This window comes from Diadema antillarum, unplaced genomic scaffold (assembly GCF_040938485.1).
Source record: "Diadema antillarum isolate AM-2024a unplaced genomic scaffold, OU_Dant_1.0 scf00000148, whole genome shotgun sequence".
NCBI lineage: Eukaryota > Metazoa > Echinodermata > Echinoidea > Diadematoida > Diadematidae > Diadema > Diadema antillarum.
Window position 1 is genome coordinate 514,189 of NW_027271037.1, and position 23,213 is coordinate 537,401.

The 23,213-nt window shown below is 38.5% G+C and overlaps 1 protein-coding gene across 1 annotated transcript in view; it reads right to left on the reverse strand.

The window, feature by feature from the left end:
* The window catches only part of LOC139721732 (long-chain fatty acid transport protein 4-like), a 34,096-nt gene that overhangs the window by 8,441 nt on the left and 2,442 nt on the right, over positions 1-23,213 (reverse strand). Inside the window, 9 exon segments of the mRNA XM_071633053.1 lie at positions 1,723-1,860; positions 3,487-3,511; positions 3,513-3,674; positions 5,152-5,301; positions 7,984-8,185; positions 10,692-10,761; positions 13,355-13,510; positions 15,449-15,728; positions 18,472-18,580. Coding sequence (XP_071489154.1) covers positions 1,723-1,860; positions 3,487-3,511; positions 3,513-3,674; positions 5,152-5,301; positions 7,984-8,185; positions 10,692-10,761; positions 13,355-13,510; positions 15,449-15,728; positions 18,472-18,580 — 1,292 coding nt within the window.

Sequence of the window (23,213 nt, forward strand, 5' to 3'; positions counted from 1 at the left end):
CCCCCTGGGTGGGGCATGGTGCCCATTTTCACAAATTGATTTCCTAACCCCCTAGGGATGCTACCTGCCAAGTTTGGTGAAAATGGGTCATGGGGTTCTCAAGAAGACGATGAAAATGTACAATTTAGGCCCCATTAGAACCTTCCCCACCCCCCTCCCTGGGTCCCAAGGGGGGCACCCCTGATTCTGCCATGAACAAACTTGAAACTACAGTCATCAATGTACTAACTCATAGTATTAACTTAGCTCTATCACTTCTGGTTCTAGAGAAGAAGATTTTTACAGATTCCTTAATTTTGGGCGGGTTTGGGCCCCCCTGGGGGCCCCCTGGGTGGGGCATGGTGCCCATTTTAACAAATTGAGTTCCTAACCCCCTAGGGATGCTACCTGCCAAGTTTGATGAAAATCGGTCTTGGGGTTTTTCAAGAAGAAGATGAAAATGTAAAAAGTTTACGCACAGACGCACGACGGACGACGGACGACGGACGACGGACGACGCACGACGCACGACGCACGACGCACGACGGACGCCAGGACGAAGGGCGATCGCAATAGCTCACTTGAGCCTTTGGCTCAGGTGAGCTAAAAACTTCGTAACAAGGAAAACAGAAGATGATAATCAAGTCATTTCTATCCATTCACCTTTGGATTCCTGCAGTATCTAATATTAGTTGTTTGGCAGGCACTCAAGCTGGGTGATTATGCACTTTGTATAAAATAATCAGATATCTCACAAAAATAAACACTACCCTGTGTAAACATACACGTAGTGCACAAACCTTTGACCTACTACAAACTAACATCTCTCTTGATCACAGGCAATTAAGAATTAAAGGGTCTAAAGTCAAGGAGTGTTACTTGGTAGTGGTTGAGCATGGAGAACCACACACATCGTAACCACGCCAGTTCTGATAGTTTTATTTGCATAAGATAACTAAATACCCATGCAATGCCATGCTGTAGCTGCCTACTAATATCACAATTTGAGTACACTAGTACCAAGGATGATAAGTATGAAACCAACCATTCAACTCCTGCTAATTCTGACCACAGTTTTAACTTTAGACATTCTTTAAAGATTAACAGTAAACAACTGCCACACAAGAATAGAAACAATTGTTTCAATTTGGCTGCAGAAAAGAGCTTGCCATCTTTAATTTGTAAGACACAGTACTAAAACCCTCGAAATGTACTGTGTGTTTCTGTTGTTACACATTGCGGGACAGTCCACAAAGATTTCTACTTTCCATGATTTATAAGGCCTGAAAGAAGGGGGGGGGGGTATGTTTAATGGCACTCTCAGTAGCTTCCAGATTGATTAAATCTTTATCCCTGTCTTCCCATTCGCTTGAATGTCATTCACAAAATTGTAACTCTTTTTCTATCATAGACCTTTGAGGGTAATTACCATTTTTTATGGTTTTTATTTTTCTTATGACAATATTTGTCAATGAAATGATTGCTTTGTTAACGAAATGACTGATTTTGTGACTGATTTCATAACTGATTCGTAATTTGGTGCTCCATACAAATTATCCATGGTTTAAACCATGGTTTCAATTGCTCACCTTCAAGAATTCGGGCCAAAGAGCGATACAGAGTCTCTAATTTTGCGCTTCCTTCGAAAGCTCTGTTAAAAGTTATCTTTACAATTTCATGCGAAATTTCTTCAAAACCAAAGAAATGGCCCCCTTTCAGCCTCCAAAAAGAGTGCATACATACCAGAAAGGAATGCCATGTCTCCTTTCTTCAGGACGTCGTAGACAACTTTCTTGCTGTTTGCCTGCTTGTCTGCGTAACCATGAAAATCCCTCGCTGGGTCCCCTTTTCGAATCTTGCCAACGAGTTGACCAGGTTCACCTGAGAGGGAGCGAATAAAATAGGGAAATACCATTACCAAATCTATTTGAAATGATGAATGAAAAACAGCCCTAATAAAACTGTCGTGAAACAATGACATCAAGCTAAGGTGACAGGGCTGCATAATGATATTCAAACAGATAGAAAATGCTTGGGTATATACGAACACTTTGCATATCATGCTGTTACTATACAGATATCTATGATCAAATATCGCCATGGTACAAGGTGCTTCCACACGCAAATGGGAGGGGGGAGGACAAGTGGTATTATAAATCCAGTCGCTTCAAGAGTTTCATCCGTTTCGAAGCACATAATGATCACTCGACACTGTCACTTGCTAATATTGCTAAATACAGGGCTGCATACTAAACCATTATTTCTACTGGTCTGACCTGTTTGTCTGACCAGTAGGTACCCAGTTTTTCCATCTTTTACTGGTTTATTCATGAAAAAGTTACTGGTCCAAAAGTGATTTTTACTGGTCCTGGACCGTTGGACCAGTGCCGGTTTACAGCATTGCTATTATACTAAAATAGCTTTAATTTTATACAATATCAGACACACGGGAAGCACAGATGACCATGCAGCTGAGATCTTTAAAGTGGCATTGTGAAGCAATGCCTTTAAACTGCTGCTTCCCTTTGCTACATACATGATGTATTGATACTACAAACCACACCACTAGAATCATAAAAGCCATTACCCAACACACCTAATCTCAGAATATATGCCTTTATACCACATCACAACACACAATCACAACCAACAGTCACAATCACGCAATTACAATGGCACCAAATCCTAACATCTTTGGTAGCGCATCACAACTGTCCATATACGTGAACGTCCTTGGAGTACCCTACATCACATCAGATCATAGTCATAATTAATGACAACATTGCAAGACAAAATATCCATCAGAAGTGATTGCGTTTCATTTGTAATGCAACCATACATTAAGTGGTTTAAAATATAGTTAAACATCCCATATTTGGCATTCATTCATATCAAAGCTATAGTGCTTTCTATGTATTTGTCATATCTCAGTAGCAAATGGTAAACTTTTGTTTCTTCTACTTTGTTACTCTTTCTTTTGTGTCATAAACATTCATTATGAGGAATATTGCAGAAAATGGACAGTTATACCACTTTGATTATGTAACAAAACATATGCTTTAAATAGCATTGGTGTCATAATAATAATAATAAACAGTGCTTATATAACACATAACACACAGTGTATATGTCCCTATGTGCTCAAAAAATTGAAAGATTATACAAAAACATACAATTCCAGTTACAGTGATGGTACTGAGCTTCATGTTCACTTACACTGTAAAAAAGAAAAAAAAAATGTGTGTTCAAAGCAGACTTGAATCTATTAATATCAGCAATCAGTCATAGGACACCCATTTAAACCCTTGAGCTCAATGGTCAATTGTGGACTTTTGAAAAGATATAAATTGTGAAAAAAAATTATGAAAGTAGTTATTATTATCATCATTACTGTCATTATTGTTATCATTACCATCATCATTGTTATTACCATGATTATTATCACTGTTAGCGTCATTGTTATTATTATTATCATCATTATTACTGTCACCACCAACATATTATTACCTGGCTGAGCTCTTCTACAGAGGCCGTCGGGACCCCCGTACGATGTCGCCCGTCTGTGGGTCCACCTTGATGAGGAACACAGGGTACGCCCAGGGGGCAATCATGGAGTTGAAGCCTACAGCACCGGGCTGGCCAGACATGTTGGCTATGTTGCCATTGCCTTCCGTTGCTCCGTAGAACTCCCCAATCTGGTGTGGAAGGAGGCACAGTGAAGATCAAACTTGGCCAAATCTAATTTATAGCATTACACAATGAAAGGTTGGATATAAGGCTCTCCTTGCACAGGGCTCATACTCTTTCTCTTGAATTGAATTCCATGACTTTCTATGACCTTTCTAGACAGAATTCCATGACCTTTCCATGACTTTTATACATTCTTTTTTCTTTTTACACATCAGACTGACAAATTGATCCCAAATCAAAGCAACGCAACAGAAATACATCACATCTCACACACACACACACACAAAAAAAAAACCCAACAGATAAACTTCTAAATTTTTGCAATTCCATGACTTTCCATGACCTTTTCATGAAAAATATAAGTTTTTCATGACTGTCAATGAAAGTAAAAGTTTGAGGAAAATCGGACGATCAATGCAAAAGTTATTAATTTTTAAAGTTTTGGTGTTGGAACCGCTCGATGAGGAGACTACTAGAGGTTATGACATATGAGTGGACTACAATATACAGAAAATATAAAAGGAATTCCACAAAAATTCATTTTTCTAGCAAATGAAAGAGTACTTGACTAACCGCTTTCAGATGAAAGGGGGAATAAGTGCTACCCCTAACATATGCCAGTATTAAGTTGATGGAATGTGTAATTTTCATGAAAAATGAATTCTTATTGAATTCCCTTTATATTTTCTTTATATTGTAGTCCACTCATACGTCATAACCTCTAGTAGTCTCCTTAGCCAGCAGTTCAAACACCAAAACTTTAAAACTTTATAACTTTTGCATCGATTGCCTGATTTTCCTCAAACTTTCACTGTTGTGTTCCTCTAATGTTACTGCTTTCACTCAATTCACATTGTTCTGTGGGTTTGTATTCCCTTTAAAATGCAGGCAAACACTTCTGGTTTTGCAGTGAGCAATGAGGATGAAATGTCTCTACCTAATGGCACAATTGCTGCAGCTAGGGTAACTGAGCCAGGGACATTGTGATAGACAGTCCAGTCTTATACACCAAGCCACAACCACCTTTACTAAATCCCCATGACTTTAAACAGAAACTATATTTGTTCTATATCTCAGCCAAAAGCGAAATCTAGATCATGGATTCCTTAACCTGCATAACAGGTTCACTGGGCATGTTTACCCTTTAATACCTGTGTCTTGTTTGCTGTAAACTGGCACATTAATTCGTGACCTTTGTTCACCAAAAACTGCATAATGTCCAAAAAATCATTGCCAATTAAGAATGGGAATAACATCGCTCCTCATACAACATGTTCATAGCTTCCACGTGGGACAGTTGATAGAGTTTCTATATGTCTATCCTGATACACATCCTGAACAGGGTGGCACAGGAATCATCCTCACAATAGCTCCAGGAAGTTTCTGCTCATCATTATTCTAAAGAGTCATGCTTGAATTTTACAGCACCAGACACTTCTTGATGGTATATATGTAAGTGAGTAGCATTTTTTATAGTATCACCTTTGTGATGTTGAACCTGTTTTTGAAGTCATTCCAAAGCTGTGGCCGGAGTCCATTGCCCATGGCCAGTCTGACCGTGTGCTGGGTTTCCTCTGGACGGTGTGGCTGGGCATACAGGTATCTGCAGATTTCACCTATGTACTGGATCATCTTAAAGGGGAAAAAAAAAACACTCACTTTAATTTAGCAGAAAGACAAAGCAAACTTCTGTCAAAACTGAACTTCATAGTACAACTAGAAATGTCGCTATGGCGACTGATGCCTCCGCCATAATGCATGATTCTCCCAACAGGTGTATAGTATAACATCTTCACAATGTGAGATAACAGTTTTACATAGCTGGCAAAATACTGAAATGACAGGTTTGTCAGAAATATCTTGAATCTTCACTTTCCTTGAGCTGCGTTTGCTATAATTGTCTATTAAAGAGTGCAGGTATGTGTACATGTATTTTGGGAATTAAGGATTTTTACTTGACTTCTGACTGACCCTTTCATAAGTTTATGCATTAAGTAATTTTCAACGTACGTACAATGTATAAAGAAAGAGTGCAATTACAGTACAAAATAGATTTTTTTTGGCATTTAAACCTGACCTTGACCCTTAACCTTTGACCTTTGACCTTCTGGCAGGAAATTTCCAAGAGAATCTCCATTAGGTAATATATGTGTATTAAGTTTTAAAAATAATAATGCAAGCATTGCATATACTAGTATATGAGGGAAATAGTAAAATTTTGATGAGTTGGCCTTGACCTTTGACCCCTGACTATTGACCCATGACCCCTAAATTCCCTAGATAATCCCTGCCAGTCAGTACATGCGTATGTACCAAGTTCCATGAAGATACATTGAACCATTTGTGAGAAAAGTGAAATTGTAACATTTTCACCTATTTAAAGCTTTGACCTTCTGACCTTTGACCTTATGACATGAAACTCTCTCAGGAAAATCTTTATGCAGTAGTACATGTCTGCACTAAGTTTCAAGAAAATACCTTTGGGCAATGCATGGATATAGGGAAATAGCAACATTTTTAGCATTTGACCTTGACCTTTTGACCTTTAACCTCTTGCCAATGTCACTAAAATCTACCCAACTAATTGCCATATCATACATCATCCTTGGACCAAGTTTGGTGAAAGCTGCTTCATCCAGTTTTGAGTTATCACATAAAAAGATAAATTTTAGGTTTTGACCTTGATCTTTGACCTTTGACCTCTGTCCAATTTCACTCAAAAATTAATCAAGTAATTGTCCCACCATACATCATCCTTGGACAAAGTTTGGTGAAATTTGCTTGACCCAGTCTTGAGTTATCGCGTAAACAGATACAATTTCATGATTTGACCTTGACCTTTGACCTTTGGCCGATTTCACCCACAATCTAAATCAAGTAATTGCCCCATCATACCTTATACTTGGACCAAGTTTGGTAAAATTCCAGTCAATATTACTCAAGTTATCACGTAAACAATGCGGACGGACGTACGGACGGACGGACAACCCGAAAACATAATGCCTCCGGCACCACTTCGTGGCGGAGGCATAAAAATCATTAAAAGCATTAATAACATCATGCCTTTCCTTCAAAGAAGCTGCCATTCCATGTGTCTCTCTAACCTCTCACATCATTCATGTTCTTATTCATTATGAATACTGTAAAAGTGTTAACATGAATACAGTATGAATCATGTTGCCCCTGCACATGAATACCATTGTTATTAATCTCCATTCAGCTACATACCAGACTACCTGCCTGACTTTTACTTTATGAGTACACACATCTTTGGAGAGAAGGCTTCATTCAGAGATGAAACTGAAGACAACAAAACGAAAGCTTCCCACGGCAAAAACTGACCACAAAAGCCACTTGATTGTTAAATGAATATTGCCATCACTTTCAGTTTGCTAATGCTAGCTGGTATTCTACTTCCTGCTCTCTCTCTCTCTCTCTCTGAAAATAACAATTTAATGATATTTGAAAGCCCCATTCTGAAAGGCAATTCACTCCGCTTACCGCATCGTCAGATAATCAATGTGATGTTAAAAAACAACAACAGCAAACTTAGATCCTGGACTTCAAAACAAAACTCCTGCGGTAGCATTCTTATAAGGAATTATGGTAAAAATGACATAAGAATGGAGACATATTATAAACTGTATGCTTCCATTGTGCTTCTGCACAGTACACGAACCCGAGTACGAAGTACATTTTCACCCATTAAGACGGGCTGACATTGCAACAACACACATTTCCCATAAACACCTGCCCGAGTTTACTCGCGACTAGTCCTCCACGGGTTAATTACGAGAGCAATTTCACTGTTTTATGCCCTTCTCATATTTTGTTGCTGTTGATCAGCCTTAACTACCGACCAGGGTTTGAACTCAATCTCTCTCTCTCTCTAAAAACAAACAAATAGATATCATAAATCAATTTCACCACATACAACCACTGACACTGGGTTATGTTTTTCTTGAGGGTTTGCATGGTGAAGTAAATGACGGAGATTGTGCAGTGCTACCGCAAACCTTTTTCCCCTCATTGATACTGTGCTTCCCTACTGGAATTAATGGTATGGAAAATAGATTCTAGCTGAGTTTTGGTGACCTTTGACCTCAGCCTTTTATCTAGCTCTCTTAGTCCTTTCATCTACAAGGTAACTATCACTCTTTGCTACTCTTCTTATCAAATGGTAACAATACAACCGTGTAGACATTTTTCTAGCTGAAGCCTAGCTGAAGCAGCTACTGCACATACTGTCCCCAGGTCCCTGGCACTGAAAGGGTTAAAAGAGCAGTCAAAATGGGAGGGAGAGCTATCACTCACTGTCGCTTTGTACTTGATGCAGTCGTGCCAAAAGTTGGAGGCAGAGAATTTCTTGCGCAGGGCCATGGTGGCGCCATTGATGATGATCTGGCCGGCACCTAGGCACCCCGCTGCCGAGTGGTAGAGGGGAAGCGCACAGTAGATTACCTCGTCACTACGAATGTCGAAGGATACAGCAATACTCTTGGCCATGAATAGCAACCTGTAACGAAGACATTGACATTCACGTGGGAAAATCCATAATGATAATAATAATATGTTCATGCAGCAGAGCATGTCAAAGGTCTAAGGTCAAAAGACAGTGAAATATATTTGAGCATGGACAGCATTCTGTACAGCAGAACATTGCCAAAATAAGTATTGATACCATGAACAATGAACTGCAGAGTAAATGCAATAATGTCTTCCTATGGTCAAGGGACGTTACAATAGCGTTTATAGCCATGAACAGCTACACTGTACAGTGTATCTGCAAAGACCTCATGAGTGCACAACAACCATGGTATTGTCTGCAGTTTAGCTTGTCAGACTAAACTGCAGTAACACTAAATTTCAATGATCAAGGGATTCTCTATTATATCATTGACAGCAAACTGCAATACCATGGAAGCATCACTGTCACAAGCTGAACAATCATGATAAAACTGCACACACACACACACACACACACACACACACACAACTTTTGCACCACATTGTGTCATTCAGAACATTGGGGAAAAAAAGAACAATGAGGTGCAGTATGGACTTCCGTAATCAAGAAAATTATGCAATATTTGTAGCATTGGTAAGGAGAGGGGGATTTTAATGAACTCACAGGGAGAAATATTGACTTTGCATATGAAATTGTATTAATAAACTTCAACACTGCAAAAATGTCCACTTTTACAGTATTCGTTCAAAAGTTATGAATATTGAAAATTTTGGTACAGCTGCATTCCCGCAATTCACATCATGCCTAAACTGGTATTTGCGTTTTGTTTTTGTTTATGTTATAGTATAAAGTTACTGTTAGAGTATTGACCGATTCTGTGACACGCTATGTGTGTTTTTGGCATGGGCAGCGCCATTACGCAGTGTCTTAGCCGACCCCCCCTCCCCTCTCCCCCACCCCCTTCCGCGCTCGGAATGAAAAACTGATGCATGGTTGTTTTAGCCAATGGGCATGTTGTACTGAGTGCGCGAATGCTTGCTTAGTGCGCGAACCTTTATTACAAGTGCACATGTTGCCCGGGGGGTGGGGGAGAGGAGGGGCGGGGGGGGGGGGGGGGGGGGGGGGGGGGGGGGGGGGGGGTCGGCTAAGACACCTCATGGCTGCGCCCAGTGCCACAAAAAGTCTGCTGCCCTCAACAAACCCGAATCGGTCAATAGAGGAGTTTCAGAAATAACATGCAATATTCCCTAAACACAAACACACACATACAATGTACAAACACAAATGTATATTTATGCAAAGTACAGTATGTGCATGTCTCTAACAGAGCATACTATTCATTCATCGCACCTGGCAGAGACTCCAACTCTCCCGTTTTCGACGGGAGATCTCCCGCCGAAAACCCATTTTTGCAAAATCTCCCGTTCTCCCGTTTGAGAATTTAATTTCTCCCGCCCTGGCTCTTTGTCTCCCGTTGGGAAGGATTTCTTACATATCTCTATCGTATGTTGAAAAAATAAGTCTTAGATAGCACCAGAGAGCATCTAGAACCCTGGGAATTTCGCGCTTCGCACACATCAACTTTGAGTCTCCCGTTTGCTAGGGGTTTCAGGTGGGAGAATCTCCAGATCAGAAGGTATCTTTGGGTTGGAGTCTCTGACCTGGATGTTTCTGAAATGCAATATAAATGACTGAAAACAAAACATGTAAGAATGGTAATTTTCATTAGAGAAGGTGCAATGGCTTAAAGTCGGTGCAATGGCTTAAAGTCTATTCAATTAAAACTGAGTCTCCCCTTAACTTTTCATGGAAGAAAAAAAGGATTTTCAAATCATTAACATGGCTACGAATGTCAAGGGATACTTGATGATCTCATTTATATTTCATACTGTTTGAGCTTCTGCAAAGATTTGAACTTTAACTCACATAAGTGAGAACAACAAAAAACAAACAAACAAATAAATTAAGATGTGGAAAAAATGGGTTTGTGAAGACTGCTACAATACAATTCATAATTGACTTGAAGCTCATAACTTCAAACTATCACAAAATAGGACAACCCAATCAGAAAACACCCAAATCCCCACATCAGTCGAGTACAATGTCATCTAAAATACAGATTTGCAGGACCTGCAAGAACATTTGATCTAATGTGACTTTTCACGAGTGTTGTGATGCAGGAAGATACGGTAGACTCTGGCCTGATGCCTGCTCACTTTACGGTTGTCAATGAACATTATGCTGGCACTGAGCCCCTTTACATCATTGTTTGCCAAGCTTTTCTTATAGTTACAACATGATGCAAATCTAAAACTGCATGCTGTACAACATTAATCTGAGGCTGAAAAAAAAGATAAATAAATAATGAACTTGCTTTGCAGTATGATGATCTTTGCACATATATTCACTTGCAAGCATTATGCCAAACTGAAGTGTCTCACTCAAATTACAAATAACTGGATGACCTTTAACCCTCAGTCACCATATGGTTGGCAAACCAAAACATATGGTCATGTATAAAGCACACATGTGAAAGATAACGATGCAAACAAACCTTGAGTGTGTGATGATAGCAGCCTTGGGTAGCCCTGTGGTTCCTGATGTGTAGATGTAGAAGATGGTGTCTATACATGGAGGAAAGGGGGGAAGAGAAATGAATACTGCATGGAAAGAAAATGAGCAATAAATGTCTATTTCTGTTAATATAGGGTGTATAATAAATCTAACAAACCTAATATAGGGTGTATAATAAAAACAAACCTTAACAACTCCCCTCCCCAAAAATAGAAGTTTGGGGGTGGGGATTCGAGGAGGGGGAGACCACTTCAAATCTGACAAGTTTTCCAGGCATTATCCAGTGCTGTGGCTTTTGTATAGGCTACATGCAGGATACAGGCCTAGAGTGGAGTTGGGATTATTGTTTGATCATGATTGATGATCCAACCTGCTGTAAGAGGAATTTCTCCTTAAATTTGGGTTCAGGGTGAAGATGCAGCAATTCATGCAACTTTTGTTTCACTTGCAGCTACTGTAAGTGAAGAAGCCAAGTAGTCATGAGGAAGTCACAGTATTGATAGAATGCCTTTTTTTTTCCAAGTGTTCTGGATTCTATACTGCTTCCAGATTGGAATCTCTTTCCTTTCAGGATCCCTCTGGAAATCAGATGTACCATGTCTACCACTGCAGAATATAATGGGGCTATTGATCCTTGTGTGGACAATTTGACAGTAAACCTTGAGTTTCCACTGTAATGTTAATTTCACCATCTCTGTTAGTTCATCTAGTTATGTGCTTTACCTCCCCCCCCCCCTAAAAAAAAAAAAAATACATGTTTATACAATGTACACTGTATAGTGACCCGCCACGACAAAAGGATCTTAATGCCACTGCGCCGCAAATAGACTCCGCCCGAGCATCGGGCACTGGGTGTCGAGGGGAAATGTGTGTTATAGCAAAATCAGCCTGTCCTTAACAGGTTAAATTGATATTAATTGATGGAGTTCAATCAAAGTCTTCATACTCCTACAGGAATATTTTGATTATTGGTCAGTGCATGGCATCCTGGTTTCTGATTGGTCATGTGTAGACCGTTGGTGCTAAGCTTGAATGAATATCATGGCGGTTGCTTTATAGAAGCATACCTTCTATTGTGAAGAGGTCTTACCTCTTCACAATACTGTCTTACCTCCCCTTGATCAGGATTGCGTCAGCAGGAAAACTTTGAAGGCGCTTTTCTCAAAATGCTGATTTCCTAGACCATTCGATATGCTCTCACAAAATCAGGGATATATCCGCAAATTGAGTACTTTTATGAGTTGTATTCATATATGAAATTAAGGCTGGAGAATAAGGGAATAATGTCATACCATTTTCAGAAAAATCAACCTCCTGCAACTTTTGGATCCTTTTGTAGTAGCGGGTCATATATTCACATCAAGGCATTTCTATATCAGCTGTGCATTTATGGATTTTCAGAAGATTAGTGTTAGGCAAATACAATGTACTTTAATTGATGACCAGATGGTGCCCGCTACATAGATAACTAGTCAATATAATTAAAACTTGAATCAGAATATCTCCATCTTCAGTCATTTATTATGTGTGATAAGAATTTGGTAGTATTCAAATAAAACAATAGCCAATCATTTTCTAATTATTTTTATTTTCTTTTACATACATTGTAATGTACTCTTATTTTTCAGTAAGCCCAGGAAGCAACAACAAATGTTTGTCCTGACTAGCAAGCATCTGCCATTGTCAAGATGCACACTAAATTTGTTCATAAAACATGCCTATATCATAATCAAATACAAACATTTTTTGGTCTCTCAGGAAAATGAGACATCTGGGGAAAGGGCATGTGACTGCAGCTCAGAGCCATAGTTCCCTTTTTTTTTCTTTTTTTTTTATCTCCTACTTCCAGGAAGGAAACCTGCTCTATATATTTTCAATGTGAATATCATGGCATTGCATTTCCTGCATGCAAGAATCATATTCAGATGCTCTGCTAATCACTGTACAGTGCATGTATACAGCCACAAAAAATCCTTCAACGTGCAACTTCTAACAAAGATGCTACTGTACCTACTACACAGACAAACCTGATTCAACCAAATTCAACATATTCTCACTTTTTTAGCATAACAAAAGAGCACTTGACTTGCCTCTTTCGGAAGGCAGGGGGATAATATTACCCTTTACATACATCAGTAACAAGTCAAGGGGGAAAAAATGGATTGTATGTGACATCACAAATTGTAGTAGTCTCCTAATCCAGTGATGGTGGCATTGCAACTTTAAAAATTCATAATTTTTGAACGGATTGTCTAATTTTCCTCAAACTTTGACGGATGTGTTCTACTATTGCTGCAGTCACTCAATCCACACATGTACATTTAAAGTGAATTTGTCCTTCACATTGAGCAATATCAAGCACACACGCACACGCAGAAATGCAAGAAAGGTACTGTCTTTCATTAAAATGTTATTAAGTGCAGACCGAACCACTGTGTGCACTACTACAGTAACTCAAGGAGTTGTACATGTATCTACTGCTTGAAGAATGTGCTGCAACAAGAATACAGCCAAACGATAAATCTCATTTTGCAATAGATTTGGACTGGTGATCTGCAAGTGTATATACAGTATTACAAAATCTACGAGATTTAAGCAATCCCTCCATCCCCCTTTTTAGTACCGCGAGTCCCTGGCTCTCACCTCTCAGATCCCGACTGGGAATGACCGGTGGCTGAAGTGAGGAGGTGTTGGCCACCTGAGAGTCAATGTCCGTTGAACTGAAGCCTGGATTCTGGGGCACAGGACCAGTGCTGTAGCACTCTTTGGTTTGCAGCGAGGGCAGAGCATCTCTGATGGCTACAACATAAAAAGTGATGCAGCCACAAGAAGGGTGAAAACATATAGTTAGAATGGTTTGTCAGTTGTTCCCGAAGGATTTTGGAGTACAATTAATTCCACATGGAAAAAAAGACCCAAACAAACATAAACTATTTTTTTTTTAAGACAGAGGAAATACATTACTTACACTTATGTACGTTGCATTTCATCATTACAAAAGGCCTATCTTACTATGCACTCCCGTTTATCACACACAGTTATATCAAAATTTTTGTTTGAATGAAGTAAAAGTTTAGGTCCCAAAATTATCATAGATGTCTTACATCTTATTATCATGTCTTTGTTTTTGAAAATAACATTTTCATAACCCGTTTCTTACGGACGAGTCCCGAGTATACTCGGGCACTGGGTGTCAAGGGGAAATGCGTGTTATAGCAAAATCAGCCTGTCCTCAACAGGTTAAATTGATATTAATTGATGGAGTTCAATCAAAGTCTTCATACTCTTACAGGAATATTTTGATTACTGGCAAACAAAACACAATCTTTTTATAATAGTCATAGTTCATGTACATGCCATATTCCACTTAAAGGGATCACATTGTTTTGGTTATTTCAGGTTTCTAACATTTTTTGGTGAGATAATGAGAAACCTCTTATGAAATACAGTGTATGAAAGAGCATTTAATTCTATGAGGAATTCGACGTTTATTTGATGAAAATTGGTTTTGAAATGGTTGAGATACCCAAAAAAGAGCAATTCTAATAAAGTGTGAGACCCACACTTTATTACGCTTGCTTTGTTTTACCGGTACTTTGTTTTTGGATGTTTCAGTCATTCCAAACCCGATTTTCATTAAATAAACTTTGAATTCCTCTTAAAATGGTATGCTCTGTATCATAAGTGTTTTCTTGGTACCGCTATCTCGCAAAAAGTTAAAAGCCCACTTCTCATCTCCACCAATACTGTACCAGCCCTTTAAATGGATATGATCTTATGTACTTGATAAAGCAAAAACCCACAGGAAGAAGAGACATACCATGTCAAATGTATGCATACAGCAAAATAGCAAAATCAGAAGATTATCAGCAATTATGGAAGCAACAATGGATGCACACAAAAAAAAATCGAGAAGAATGCACTTGTCCTACCCAGTGTGCATGTACTTGTGGTGTGTACTCTACACTGTTTGTTCTATTGCACATGAAAAGTATATTCACATCGTGGGGATCAAGCTTTAAATACTTTGGCTCATGAAACTGAGATACATGTAATGTACCATTGGATTATAAATCAATGAACACTTCACGAAAAATTGGCCTCAACCTTGCACTCTGAGTCTTTAAGATAATTGAAGGTAGGCTTGCTCATATGAGAGAATGACTAAAAGAGTAGAAATATGCAGTGCCAGGGCAGGCTAAGTGGTCCTTTCACCTCTTGGTGTTTAGAAGGACTACACTTGAATTACAATGTACAGCTGAACATTTGTACTGTCTCCTTATGTGATGATGATTTGACACAAAGCAACAATGAACAGTATTTATTTTGCAAAGAGCCATTCGAGGTCTTGCACAAATGTATTTTGTTTGTTTGTTTGTTTTTGTACAGATATCTACATGACTCATTCAAGGATAACTTTGCTGCCAGACTTTTGCACCGACTTGAGATTATATCATCCAAAATCATCCATGACAAAACACCAACTGAGGCACTGTCAAACAAAATCAAAGAAAGTCCAAGGATAACTTCTTCTTTTCTAAGAATTAAAGGCAGTCCATTTCAAAAACAAAAGGGGGAAAACAGAAAATGAAAAATCCTCTGATGACACCCAACCATATTACTCTGACCATTTGCAAACATTTGGTGTACAGTCCCAATGGCACATTCAACCCGAGGTAATGAGAAAGTTAACAATTCCTCCCGCTCCTTCACACCACACTCTCTCTGTAACCTCACCTTCTGCGAGTTCTGAGGCGTAAATCACAGCTTTGCAATTTGCCACGTTGATGCAGTGGGCGAGGCCGTCCTTCCTCAGGTTGTAGTTGATGAACGCCGAGATGACGCCGATCTTCGACAAGCCCAGCCACAGTCCGAAGAACTCGGGACGATTGTCCATGATGAGGGCGACGGTGTCTCCCTTCTGGAAGCCCTTCTCAAAGAAGAGGTTGCCCACAGCATTGCTGTACTGTTCAGTTTGGAGGAAGGACCATCTTTGATCATCCAGCTGCAGTGCCACCTACATACATGTGATAAATTTAATGAAGTACTCGGTTAAATGTATGCATGATTTGCTCAAGAAAAAAAAAAACGTGGATGAAAAGTTTCTGGGGAGAAAGTTTGCAAAAAAATAATTGCTGTAAAAAAAGGTAACAGTTGGCATCTCTGTATTACTCATACAGCTGTACTGTTGTGGTCTACTGTTCCGACTCAAACTTTTCAAAACCTGGAATCCAGTGTACATGTATAATTCGTTATCTGTTGCTATAAAACACTGTATGTCAGCCAAGCCTCAGACCAAACTACACTTTGTACGTCTATGGCTGGCTGTTTATGCCCATTTGCCTGACAACTAGCACCATTTGTACTGTATGACAGGGGATTTTTTTTTTTTTTTTTATTCAATATGGGCAGTGATGACATACATCAAACTTGAATTTGAGAGCACCTTTGTGAACAACCCTCCTGAAAATGTATGTGCTCCAATTTGTCAATCAGTGATAGCACATGCAAACTCCTACTCACATTTTTATGAATTTCTTCAAGAAGAGATCTCTGAACAGGTTGCTCTAGAAATCTATTTTGAAAGAAGCTTGCTCAAGTCTTTAAAAAACACATGTACATTTTGTACTTGACAACTACTACGTAGTAATCCATCAACACAGAACTTTAAGCACATAATGTATGATCATGAAATGGAATAGACAGGAACTGAATATGAATAGACAAACTGAATAGTTTGGTACAAGAAAGGAAATGAATAATCATGAATTTGACTTGTGATACAGTGTACAAAGTTAGAGGCCAAACAATCATGAGAGCAACTCTTGCTGGAATGGCAGGTGTCATGGCAATGACAAAAATCCTGCCTCCTGATTGGCTGTTGCTATGAGAAGTTGTTATTTTAGCAAAAGATGTTATTCTAAACATCTTCTTTTTTCTGTTTCTTTTTTTAAATGGGGCCATACACTACATGTACTATACATCACTCCATTGAATATCATAGGCTGGAGAACTGAACTGCAGTTTTGTTTTTTTACCAACAACTGCAATGTACAGTTTTCAAAACAATGCACATGATGGGTTGGGGTTTTTTTTTTCTAAGTGCTTCAGAAACAATGTATTGAGTGACATCACTGTGTCATACAGCTGTACACACATCCCTGACTATCTGAATCAATTCAAAACACAAGATTAAAATCCAGAAGAATTTCATATCAGCACAATTGAAGTTGCACTGTAATTTATAAACATTGTGTCCACAATGTTATCATAGTTGGCATTATTACAGTGAAGAAAGCACAGATCAGATGTCATATCCACAGTTCCAATCAAATACATGCAAGTGACAATATACTCCACAGCATTAGATTTTAATATGGTATCGATACATTATGCAACAGTTACTGATATATCAAATGATTGTGTGAAAGCAATACTGTTCTTTGACACATGGTGAGTCTTCATTAATTAGAAGTAGATACTTACAGACAAATCAAGACAAACAGAGAACAAATTTCTACCAAAATTCCAACTGTGGAGTTTAGATTGATGAAAAAGTGACATGCACCTACATTTTGTATCTCATCACCATTACCATTCACTTACTCCATGCTGAACTTCTGGAAAAAATTTGGAGATCTTGCGAAAGATGAGTTACTATCTAACCAATCAAGTCCTATGATGATTTTGCTATACAGAAATAATCATCTTTCCCTCATCAATTTGGCAACCCTGAATTCTATTGTGAATTCTATATTGGAGAAACACTACATGAAACAAGTTGCATCCATCAATCCCCCCCCCCAAAAAAAAAAAAAATAAAATAAAATAAAAAATAAAAATAAAAATAAAAATAAAAAAACAAAAAATTTAAATAAAAATAAAAAATCAGGGAAAAATTAATGCCAATTTGGGACATAGACATTATAAATGTAAAATTTTGAAGTGTTTTGCCAATATACTGATAAGTGATAAATTCAGAGATTTACAGCTCTAGGATTGGGTATTAAAATCTGCTACCAAAATTAGCAATTAGGTAACATTATTTCAGATGGGACCATAATAAAAGGCAGGTCTTAAATTTATCTCATAAAAATAAAATAATAATCAGTGAATTTTTTAGAAGTATACAAGACACCATCAAACTGGCCACAGAAATGTGGTTTCTGAGACTGTGAGTTAATAGTTAAAGTCTGCTTGTTTTTGCAAGTTTTCCATTTATGTGACACAGCATCAACTGGTACACTTGTATTAAAAATGTGAAGTTTGAGGGTCATCATATCCCCTTTACAAACACCATGAAATTTTGCATGGTTGAAGAATAATGTCTGCCAACATCATGTACATTTTGTAAGAAACATTATGGTAACACACCTACTTGGTTGTTTGTTTTTACAAAAGAAAAAAAACTGGAAAAAAAAACTAACCCAATGTCTCTACTCAAGAATACGCCTACCCTCTTTTTTTTTCAGAGAATAACAGTTTGGATTTGTGCGTGTGTGAGTGTGTACGTGTGTGTGTGTGTCCAAATAAATTCACCAGAAATCCATGGTATTTACTCCTCCCCCATCATAAAGGAGTTTCTAGTTTTATAATTCTGAGGAAAGGTCTAAATTACCTTAATATATCAGAAGGAGTCTAATTTTGAGAGTTGCAAAAGGGACAGACAAACTTAAGAGAAATTCAACCTTAATACCATCTGTACAGTTTGCTAAAATCAAATTAAATCAAATCAACCTTTCCCCTATCTCTTCGAATACCTTATTAGGATGGCGCTTAACTGTCTCCCGGAAGATGTCATGAATGAGTTGGTTCTTCCTCAGCCTGCCGCCAATGTACAGCTTCAGAGCTATCAACACCTTCAACCCCCTGAAAAAGAAAAGAAAACGTAGAGCAAAGTTTACTCTTCAGATGCCATGGAAGCATTAACTCGTTGAGGACAGGCTGATTTTGCTACAACACGCATTTCCCATAGATGTCTGCTGCCCTAATATACTCATTACTAGTCTTCAGTGGGTTAAAGGGCAAAGTGACAAAGAATATCAACACTGTGTCCACTTCAGATGGGCCGCATAGAAAGTGAAATAAAAACTAATCTTTCAACTGCCATAAAGTTCCTTCATTTACTGAGCCCCTTCATATAGTATGTGTTTCTTTTTTTCCAGTGGTTCAAATCATCCCTGCATCAGTCTCCTCTAAAAGTTACTCACATGTACGTATCTATACATTGTATGTACTTATGTAAGAGATTGAAATTTACAACTGTTTTTATTAGTGAGTATCCTAGCTGGTAGGAGGTAACATTGAAAGGAAGTCACCTTAGGATTTTAACATCAGCAGAATCACGGTCACATGACCAGAACTGCTTTTCCAAGACCCTCAATGTACATTACCTCAGGCAGATGACTTTCGAATCAATCACCATCCTATTCAATCTACCCCAACTCCTCTTACACTGATTTTTTTTTTTTTTTTTTTGGGGGGGGGGGGGGCTGCTACGGGGCTGTCCCTCGTTCCCCTCCTTTCCCCTCCTCCCAAAAAGGGAAAAACCCATGATTTTCTGGAAGTTGTGCCAAGAGAATCTCTTCCACAAGGAGGGTGAGGGAGCATCATCCCTTGACCCTAGTAAGAGCATTGCCCCCCCCCAAAAAAAAAAAAAATGGCAACATGAAAAAAAAAACGACAACAACAACACAAACACAAACATTCGAAAATAATTGTTCCTTGGCCCTTGACCAACAGCTGTGTGCAATATCACTGCCATTGTAAAGTGATGAACTTGAGATGTTATTTTGATCCTATTCGTAGTTGTACCAGTACCTGAAATCCTTACAGGAAGTGAAGAGTAAGTTTCATATCTCCTGGCACAGAGGAGGAAACACTGAACTCTCAAGGTGTTCCGCTCATGACTACTTATCTCTGCTGCGGTTGGGTTGCCATATTTGTGTTGAACAATCATTTTTTCTTTATGAATTCACTAATCTTTTATGGGAGTGTAGTATTTGCAATTATTATGCCATTACGTGTACTGATGCTGTACCATAATTGCAAAATGAATTTGGCAAAAAAGGGTGTAATCCCCTATACAGTACTTGTAGCACATCTTAGAAATCCAACAAGCATTTCAAGGGTTAAACAAACACATATTATATCAAATGGGTTTAGTCAAATATCGGTTAGTGATTGGCTAAACACAGTCATGTGATGGAGGCACATTGGTTATGTTCGCCCATGGGCAGAACATTTTTGTAATGTTCTCCCATCGGAAAACATTTTCACGTAACAAATGAAGAACAATAGCAAACGATTGAACGATCATATTTTTCACGCAATTGATAGGATAAATTTGCCTTTTCCATACAATGTGAAAAAGCAGATTTGACTATTAACCAATATAATATAACAGATGATGACTTTTGTTGTCGGGAACATGTACCAAACGTTCCACCCTCAGGGTTTGAAATGCTATTTTGGAAGGCCATAAGTCCCTCGACTTCGTCTCGGGATTTATAACCTCCCTCAATAGCATTTCAAACCCTTCGGGTGAAACATTCGGTATGTTCCCTCCCCCGCTAGTCATCATCTATTATATAATATGCCCATCAGAAGCTGACTACAGATGGCTGATATTATAACAAATATTGATAATAACATCCTTTTCTACATGTAGAACAGAGAAGTAATGAGCACATGATACTCGTTCGTCAAGTTGAGGAGCCCTTTAGAGACAGAAATTGTTCTTGCACACTGTAAAACATTCTAAAGCATAGCTTGATTGCTACAGAATGCTTGTGTTTTTGTCTTGCAACATTTATTTTCAGCTAAGTACATTGTACTTAAGGGCGCATAGTCCCGGTAGTGTAGAGGGCGCTGTTGATGATACTGCCGATCACTGTTAGCATTGATACAAAGATTGCAGAGGTTGAGCTGTTATTAAGAGCAAAGCACGTACCGGTACAGTAGGTGTTGCTAAGTAACGTTGCCTTCGTGGGCTTCTCTGCGCATAACGCAGTCTGTAGTAATACCAGGGTGAGTGCATAATTATTATGTGCTTCTTATTATGACATCACAAAAGAAGTTTGTTATTTAAAGCTGTCATCCCCCTCAGCTAAATCACGAAAAGAACTGTGATCGGACCACTGACTACTGTGAATCGGACTTCTTCGAACTAATTTTCCCATAACACACATTTCCCATTTAAAGCAAGCTGCCCATAATTCGACCACAGTGCCGTCCAAAATTTGACCGCTGGAAACATGTGTACACAATTTGTAGCAACCCACGCTTTTGCACTGTACCTGGTTGACTTTTCGCACGCAAAAACACAGAAAATCCCACACACATTCTATTAGTGACCTCATCACATTACATCACATCACATCTGATACGGAAGTAGAGGACTGGTCCTGTAGACGTAGTATTCCGGTCTCAACATAATAGAATTAACTTCAATTTCGTCACTTTATGTGCGTTGAGGAACAGAGCCAGAGTGGTTTTGAATTACAATTCAAAAAACTAAATTACCACATATTAGTTAATTTGTAATTGTGTGGTGGTCATTCGGTGGCTGGGTACACAAGTACATGTACACTTTGGGAGGGATCCTTTCCACTTGATTCTGATCGTACCTGCACCCTTTCAACATACATACCATGCCAACCGGTGACAACTTATGAATATTCACTATGTTATTGTTAGATAGCTCTACAGTCACACACCTATAAGTACAGACACTATCATTCCTGAAGGCTAATCCAAGAATAAATTATGCCTGGTATTAGACCCCTACTAGCGGTTAAACGGAAAACCTACCCATACATGTAGGAGAGTTGATCGTATCACCGGACGCTTGTTTTTTTGTGGCTCTGAATTCCGTACTAAGAGGACGAAATTTCGGCGAAAAAATGTACAAGTTATTCACAAAGTCCTGAAAGTTACAAATTTGGCAAAATATGAAAACTATTCACTCCGTTTTTTTGGAAAATAGACTTCAAATATACCTCTCTCCAAAAATTTGTCTTTTTGCGCGGTGTAAAATCGCATTATAATTCCGGACACGATTTTCGCAATGGGGCAAGTCCAAGATAATGCGCGCGTTACGTATGGGACATTCAGAGACTTTTATGACCTGAAAAATAGTGTTAATGGCCTTTGATCATATTGAACTTCATCATGGTGATTGATATCTAGGAGAAGTATAATCATGTAAAAAATTGAGAAAATTATATTCTAGAAGAGAAAATATGTGCCGTTACGTATGGGACCAGAAAACTTTTGTTTTTTTGAACATTTTTTTTCAACCTCAAAACTCTCTGAAAGTATTTCATTCTACAACTTGTAACTCACTGTGATGAAAGTCACAACACTCAAGATTATCACAGGTAAGTTTCATGTCATTAGGCAAAAAGCGCTAATTACAGGTTCTAATTAAAGACAGACATGACGTGTTACGTATGGGACAGTTACATATGGGACAGTTTGTCCCCCATTCATTTAGTGTGTGAAGAACCATGTGTATGGGTATTTTGCATAATTATTGAAGTAAAATCAGTTGAAACTACTCAAATACTGATCCAGATTGTCAAGGAAACAATATTCCCCAAATATTCACCATCATAATCGTATTCAATCATATCTTTATATTTTTATGACCAACCCGAGTATGTATGCCCTTTGTCCCCCATTTGTTTAGTGTGTGGAGAACCAAGCAGAGACTCCAACTCTCCCGTTTTCGACGGGAGATCTCCCGCCGAAAACCCATTTTTGCAAAATCTCCCGTTCTCCAGTTTGAGATTTAATTTCTCCCGCCCTGGCTCTTTGTCTCCCGTTGGAAAGGATTTCTTACATATTTCTATCGTATGTTGAAAAAATAAGTCTTAGATAGCACCAGAGAGCATCTAGAACCCTGGGAATTTCGCGCTTCGCACACATCAACTCTGAGTCTCCCATTTGCTAGGGGTTTCAGGCGGAAGAATCTCCAGATCAGAAGGTACTTTGGGTTGGAGTCTCTGACCAAGTTTATATGGGTATTTTGCCAAATAATTTTGCAAAATACCCATAAACAAATTTTTGCATAATTATTGAGGTAGAATCAGTTGAAATTACTCAAATGTTGTTCCAGATTGACAAGGGAACAATATTCCCCATATATTTACCATCATAATCATATTTAATCATATTCTATATTTTTTATGACCAACCTGAGTATGTATGCCCTATTTTCATCAGGATAGTTACTACTGAAAAAATGAATAGTTTAAAGTGTTTACTTCCATTGATGAAGGGCAGTTTGCCATTTAGTTTCAATAAAAAAAAACTTGACACAAGAAATATTAATTTTAATAAATAAGCAATACCTGCTGCGTGGAACCCCAGTGATCGAGTAGATACAATGTATGATGTCTGTCTAGCAGTCAGGTCATTGATTCGAGTCACACCTCAGTATGTATACCCATGAATTTTGTCGTGGCTACTATTGAAACTGAATAAGGACAATTTGTGT